We start from the raw sequence: 7,500 nt of genomic DNA, 5'->3' as shown, positions 1-7,500 counted from the left end.
AATGTTGTTAATCTGCCACTAGAACCTTAAAAACACCTTTAAAAACCCGCGTCACTTCAACTAGAGCCTTTTAAAGAGTGTTTCTCCAGTTGATAATGTAGAAATGTTGTTAATCTGCCACTAGAACCTTAAAAACATCCTTGAAAACCCGCGTCACTTCAACTAGAGCCTTTTAAAGAGTATTTCTCCAGTTGATAATGTAGAAATATTGTTAATCTGCCACTAGAACCTTAAAAACACCTTTAAAAACCCGCGTCACTTCAACTAGAGCCTTTTAAAGAGTGTTTCTCCAGTTGATAATGTAGAAATATTGTTAATCTGCCACTAGAACCTTAAAAACACCTTTAAAAACCCGCGTCACTTCAACTAGAGCCTTTTAAAGAGTAATGAAGAAAAGTGCGCAAAAATGACGCACGAGTTTTCAAAGAATCTTTTACGATTCTAATGAAAGATTAACCGGATTTCTGTATTATAAGGGTGTTTTTACGGTTCTGGTGACAGATTAACACTTTCACCACTTAATGAGGGCACAGGAGACTTAGAAACTTCACTTAAAGACAATGAACTGCAGAAATAACAGGGATACACACGGAGCAAGGCACGTACACCCACACTGCACAGAGGCTTGAGCCAGACTGAGCTAAAACAGCGTGTCGTATAGCAAGTCTTGAAAGGGGTGATGGTGATAATAAAACTGCTCTTTTTTATCGTAAACTGCGCACGTGTGTCATAAATCCACGCGGGTCTCTAACATTGGGCTCTCCTTGTCTTCCCGGAGCTTATGACAGACGCTGCAACCCTCCCAATTACAAGATGGCTGCCCTGCTACATCTCAAACTCCGGATGGTAACCTGTAAATCTGTGCATATCCTCACTACTTTACAAAGGCTCTAGTTGAAAACATACGGTTTTTTTTTTTAAGGGTGTTTTTATGGTTATAGTGGCTCCCAGTGACAGATTAACAAGATTTCTGCATTATTAACAGAAAAAATCGCTCTTGAGAATCTTCACTACTTAGTTGAAGTGACACGGGTTTTTCAAGTGTATTTTAACGGGTGTAGCGACAGATTAACAATATTTCTTCATTATTAACAGGAGAAGCACTCTTTTGAAAGGCTCTAGTTGAAGTGACATGGGTTTTAACTGTTTTTTTTATTGTTCTAATGACAAATAAACATTTTTTCTATTATTGACAAGAGAAACACCCCTGAGAACCTCCAGTGACAGATTAATAAGATTTCTACATTATTGATAGGAAAAAAACAAAAACAAAAAAAAACCACTCTTTAAAAGGCTCTAGCTGGTGACAGACGGGTTTCTTAAGATTAGTTTTTCGGTTTTAGTGGCAAATTAACAAGATTTTTATGTTATTGACAGAAAAGCATTTTTAAAAAGCTCTAATTGAAGTGACACGGGTTTTTAAGGGTGTTTTTTCACAGTTCTATTGACAAATTAACAGTATTTCATTATTAGCAGGAGAAACACTTTTTAAAAGGCTTTAATTGAAGTGACAGGTTTTTAAAGGTATTTTCATGGTTGTGCAGACAAAAACAGGAGAAACACTCTTTGAAAGGTTCTAGTTGAAGTGACGCGGGTTTTCAAGGGTGTTTTTACGGTTCCAGTGGCAGATTAACAACATTTCTGCCTTATTAACAGGAGAAACACTCTTTGAAAGGCTCTAGTTGAAGTGACGCGGGTTTTCAAGGGTGTTTTTACGGTTCCAGTGACAGATTAACAACATTTCTGCATTATTAACAGGAGAAACACTCTTGAGAACCCAGCTGGTCATCTCTGTGGCCTTGCAAGACAGTCGTGGTGAAGATACACGGGTATTTCTGCTGTTGATAATGCAAAAATCTTGTTAATCTGTCACTAGAACCGTAAAAACACCCTTGAAAACCCGTGTCACTTCAACTAGAGCCTTTCAAAGAGTGTTTCTCATGTTCAAAACGTAGAAATCTTGTTAATCTGTCACTTGAAAACCCGCGCCACTTCAACTAGAACCTTTAAAGAGTGTTTCTCCTGTTAATAATGCAGAAATCTTGTTAATCTGTCACTGGAACTGTAAAAACACCCTTGAAAACCCGCGTCATTTCAACTAGAACCTTTTAAAGAGTGTTTCTCCTGTTAATAATGCAGAAATCTTGTTAATCTGTCACTTGAACCTTAAAAACACCCTTGAAAACCCGCGCCACTTCAACTAGAGCCTTTCAAAGAGTGTTTCTCCTGTTAATAATGCAGAAATCTTGTTAATCTGTCACTGGAACTGTAAAAACACCCTTGAAAACCCGCGTCACTTCAACTAGAGCCTTTTAAAGTGTTTCTCCTGTTAATAATGCAGAAATGTTGTTAATCTGTCACTGGAACCTTAAAAACACCCTTGAAAACCCGTGTCACTTCAACTAGAGCCTTTTAAAGAGTGTTTCTCATGTTAATAATGCAGAAATGTTGTTAAATCTATCACTGGAACTGTAAAAACACCCTTGAAAACCCGCGTCACTTCAACTAGAGCCTTTTAAAGAGTGTTTCTCCTGTTAATAATGCAGAAATGTTGTTAATCTGCCACTTGAACCTTAAAAACACCCTTGAAAACCTGCGTCACTTCAACTAGAGCCTTTCAAAGAGTGTTTCTCCTGTTAATAATGTAGAAATGTTGTTAATCTGCCACTTGAACCTTAAAAACACCCTTGAAAACCCGTGTCACTTTAACTAGAGCCTTTGCAAAATAGAATAACTGGGAGAAATGTTGAAAAAATCTATTATTATTATTATTATTATTATTATTATTATGATTATTTATTTTTTTAACGTTTCCTTAGGTGTAAATACAAATAATCTTAAAAATAATATAGAATTTACTTTTCATAGGCTCTATAATAATAATAATAATAATAATAATAATAATAATAATAATAATAGATATTAGAGCTACAAGATGCATTTTATTATCAAATACAATAATTACAACAATTAATAATACAATGAAAGGGTTAAATACTCTAGACAGCTACTGTTATAATAATAATAATAATAATAATAATAATAATAATAATAATAATTGCAGGTATAGAAATTAATTATCTAGATTAATAATTAGTATTTTATTTATATATTAAGAAAGAAAGAAGGAAAAAAATGATGATAATAATGATAATAATAAAGAAGAAGAAGAAGAAGAGGAGGAGGAGGAGGAGGAGGAGGAGGAGGAGAAAAAAGGAACAAGGAAAATGAAGAAAGAGAATATGAAAACAAGGAAACACAACCATAATAATAAGAATAAGAATAAGAAGAAGAACAAGAACAAGAAGAAAAAGAATTAATAAAATATAATTAACCTGAATAATAATAATAATAATAATAATAATAATAATAATAATAATAATAATAATAATAATAATAATAATAATAATAATAATAAGAAGAAGAAGAAGAAGAAGAAGAAGAAGAAGAAGAAGAAGAAGAAGAAAAGAAAAGAAAAGAAAAGAAAAGAAGAAGAAGAAGAAGAAGAAGAAGAAAAACAACAACAACAACAACAACAACAATCTTAATTAACTAAAAAAAACACACAATTAATAAAAAACAACCTGAATAATAATAATAATAATAATAATAATAATAATAATAATAATAATAAAAATAATTGGAACACAAACAAGAAGGAATGTGCGAATCTTAACAAGCTAACACACACACACACACACACACACACACACACACACACACACACACACACACACACACACACACACACACACAGTATTAAGTATATGAATGAATAATCTAATGAATATCTGTTTATTTGTTTGTTTGTTCATGTTACCTTGTGCCTGGAAACCCTCTCTCTCTCTCTCTCTCTCTCTCTCTCTCTCTCTCTCTCTCTCTCTCTCTCTCTCTCTCTCTCACAATAAAAAACAAACTAATAAAAAAACACACACACACACACACAACCTTCACACACACTCTCTCTCTCTCTCTCTTAGTCACTCTTGGCGGCCATTTTCTTCTTGTGTGCCCTTGCTCGGAATCCTTTCAGCTGTTTAACCACAATGTAGGTGAGGAAGCAGCCTGGCAAGTAACTGCGGGCTACCTCAATGAAGTACGTCTGTAGGGAGAGAGAGAGAGAGGTTAGGTTAGGTTAGGTTAGGTTAGGTTAGGTTATTTTCATTATCGAACTATTAAACTACCACTGGAACCTTGAAAACCCCCAACAACTTCCACTGCAGCCTGTTAAACTGTTAAACTACCCCTGGAACCTTGAAAACTCCCTTGAAAACCCCAACAACTTCCACTGCAGCCTGTTAAACTGTTAAACTACCCCTGGAACCATGAAAAACACCCTTGAAAACCCCAACAACTTCCACTGCAGCCTGTTAAACTATCAGAACCATGAAAAACACCCTTGAAAACCCCAACAACTTCCACTGCAGCCTGTTAAACTATCAGAACCTTGAAAAACACCCTTGAAAACCCCAACAACTTCCACTGCAGCCTGTTAAACTATCAGAACCTTGAAAAACACCCTTGAAAACCCCAACAACTTCCACTGCAGCCTGTTAAACTATCAGAACCATGAAAAACACCCTTGAAAACCCCAACAACTTCCACTGCAGCCTGTTAAACTATCAGAACCTTGAAAAACACCCTTGAAAACCCCAACAACTTCCACTGCAGCCTGTTAAACTATCAGAACCTTGAAAAACACCCTTGAAAACCCCAACAACTTCCACTGCAGCCTGTTAAACTATCAGAACCTTGAAAAACACCCTTGAAAACCCCAACAACTTCCACTGCAGCCTGTTAAACTATCAGAACCATGAAAAACACCCTTGAAAACCCCAACAACTTCCACTGCAGCCTGTTAAACTATCAGAACCATGAAAAACACCCTTGAAAACCCCAACAACTTCCACTGCAGCCTGTTAAACTATCAGAACCTTGAAAAACACCCTTGAAAACCCCAACAACTTCCACTGCAGCCTGTTAAACTATCAGAACCTTGAAAAACACCCTTGAAAACCCCAACAACTTCCACTGCAGCCTGTTAAACTATCAGAACCTTGAAAAACACCCTTGAAAACCCCAACAACTTCCACTGCAGCCTGTTAAACTATCAGAACCTTGAAAAACACCCTTGAAAAACCCCAACAACTTCCACTGCAACCTGTCACACACACACACACCCACCCACACACACACACAACAAGCCTCCCACTCTCTCCTGTCCCTGACACACACACAAACACACACACCTCTCTCTCACACAGACACCCCTACACACCTGAATCTTATGCATGAAATAACCAGCTGTTTGTTTCTCCACCCCAGCTGTGCGGAGGGAGGCCCGGACGTATGCAGTGGCTGAGGGAACCATTAGGGTAGGCCTACGGATTCTTGACATGTTCGATACGACAAATCCAGGAACGAGGCACTGAACAGTTACGCCTCGTTCGGCCACCTCCTCGCAGATGCTCTCGCTGAAGCTGCGCACGTACGACTGTTGGGGTCAGGTTGGGTCAGTTGAGGTCAGATTTGGTTAAGTTTTAAATTGTTGTATATTTACATTGCCAAAAACACCCCTAAACACACCCAAACACCTCAAAACACTCCAAAACACACCAAAACACCTCAACACACCCAAACAGCCCAAAACACACCAAAACACACCAAAACACCCAAAAACACACCCAATCAGCCCAAAAACACCCAAAAACACCCAAAACACACCAAAACACCCACAAAACACAAAACAGTTGAGGTCAGATTTGGTTAAATTTTAAATTGTTGTATATTTACACTGCCAAAAACACCCCTAAACACATCCAAACACCCAAAACACACCCAAAACACCCCAAAACATACCAAAACACACCCAAACACACCAAAACACTCCAAAACAGCCCAAAAACACACCAAAACACACCCAAACACCTCAGAACACCTCAATACACCCCAAAACACCCAAAAACACCCAAAAACACCCCAAAACACACCAAAAACACCCCAAAACACCCAAACACACCAAAAACACACCAAAATACCCAAAAACATCCCAAAACACACCAAAACACCCAAAACAGCCCAAAAACACCCACAAAACACACCCAAAACACACCCAAACACACCAAAACACCCCAAAAACACCTCCAAAACACCCAAAACACCCAATAACACACCCAAACAGCCCAAAAACACCCAAAAACACACCAAAACACCCAAAAACACACCCAAACACATCCAAAACACCTCAAAACACCCCAAAACACCCAAAACCACTCCAAAACACACCCAAACACACCCAAACAGCCCAAAAACACCCAAAACACACCAAAAACACCCAAAAACACACCCAAACACTCCAAAACAGCCCAAAAACAGCCAAAAACACACCAAAACAGCCCAAAACACCCAAAAACACCCACAAAACACACCCAAACACACCAAAACACCCAAAAACACCCAAAAACACCCACAAAACACCCAAAACACACCCAAAAACACCCCAAAACACAGCAGGCCTCTCCATAACCCACCTTAGACGCCCCATACACAGCCAGGAATGGGGCAGGAATGGTAGAAGAGAGAGAGGAGAGGTTCAGCACAAGACCTCTCCCTCTCTCTATCATTCCTGGCAAAACAATCCTCGTCATTTCCGTCAGCGAGCGAATGTTGCAGTTAATGAGGTTTTCGCACATTCTGCAAAGAGGATAGGGGTTAGTGTGTGTGTGTGTGTGTGTGTGTGTGTGTGTGTGTGTGTGTGTGTGTGTGTGTGTGTGTGTGTGTGTGTGTGTGTGTGTGTGTGTGTGTGTGTGTGTGTGTGTGTGTGTGATGGATTAATTTAAATTTCTCTCTTTTTATTTCTTTCTCCTCCTCCTCCTCCTTCTCCTCTTCTGTTTATCTTCTTCTTCCTCCTCTAGTTCTCTTTCCTCTCCTCCTCCTCCTCCTTCTCTTCTTCTTCTACACTCTAGCTGAAGTGACACAGGTTTTCAAGGGTGTTTTTAAGGTTCTAGTGACAGATTAACAACATTTCTACATTATTAACAGGAGAAACACTCTTTTAAAATGCTCTAGTTGAAGTGACGCAGGTTTTCAAGGGTGTTTTTAAGGTTCTAGTGACAGATTAACAACATTTCTACATTATTAACAGGAGAAACACTCTTTTAAAAGGCTCTAGTTGAAGTGACGCAGGTTTTCAAGGGTGTTTTTTATGGTTCTAGTGACAGATTAACAACATTTCTACATTATTAACAGGAGAAACACTCTTTTAAAATGCTCTAGTTGAAGTGACGCAGGTTTTCAAGGGTGTTTTTTATGGTTCTAGTGACAGATTAACAACATTTCTACATTATTAACAGGAGAAACACTCTTTTAAAATGCTCTAGTTGAAGTGAAGCAAGTTTTCAAGGGTGTTTTTACATTTCCAGTGGCAGATTAACAACATATCACCATTATTAACAGGAGAAACACTCTTTTAAAATGCTCTAGTTGAAGTGACGCAGGTTT

The 7,500-nt window shown here is 38.1% G+C and overlaps 1 protein-coding gene and 1 long non-coding RNA gene across 3 annotated transcripts in view; both read right to left on the bottom strand.

The window, feature by feature from the left end:
* The window catches only part of LOC135097788 (uncharacterized), a 9,753-nt gene extending 9,126 nt beyond the window's left edge, over nt 1-627 (bottom strand). For both annotated transcript variants that reach the window (XR_010266120.1, XR_010266121.1), the window contains exon 1: nt 591-627. This is a non-coding gene — a long non-coding RNA (uncharacterized LOC135097788). The remainder of the gene's footprint in view (nt 1-590) is intronic.
* Nucleotides 628-2,929: 2,302 nt separating this feature from the next.
* The window catches only part of LOC135097787 (very-long-chain 3-oxoacyl-CoA reductase-B-like), a 9,694-nt gene continuing 5,123 nt past the window's right edge, over nt 2,930-7,500 (bottom strand). Inside the window, exons 5-7 of the mRNA XM_063999837.1 lie at nt 6,531-6,693; nt 5,279-5,494; nt 2,930-4,102 (exon numbers count right to left, since the gene is read on the bottom strand). Of these exons, the coding sequence (XP_063855907.1) occupies nt 3,977-4,102; nt 5,279-5,494; nt 6,531-6,693 (505 nt within the window). The 3' untranslated portion in view covers nt 2,930-3,976. The remainder of the gene's footprint in view (nt 4,103-5,278; nt 5,495-6,530; nt 6,694-7,500) is intronic.

This window comes from Scylla paramamosain, unplaced genomic scaffold (genome assembly GCF_035594125.1).
Source record: "Scylla paramamosain isolate STU-SP2022 unplaced genomic scaffold, ASM3559412v1 Contig31, whole genome shotgun sequence".
Classification (NCBI taxonomy): Eukaryota; Metazoa; Arthropoda; class Malacostraca; order Decapoda; family Portunidae; genus Scylla; species Scylla paramamosain.
Note: the sequence above shows the minus strand (reverse complement) of the source record. Positions and strands in the feature narration are given on the sequence as shown.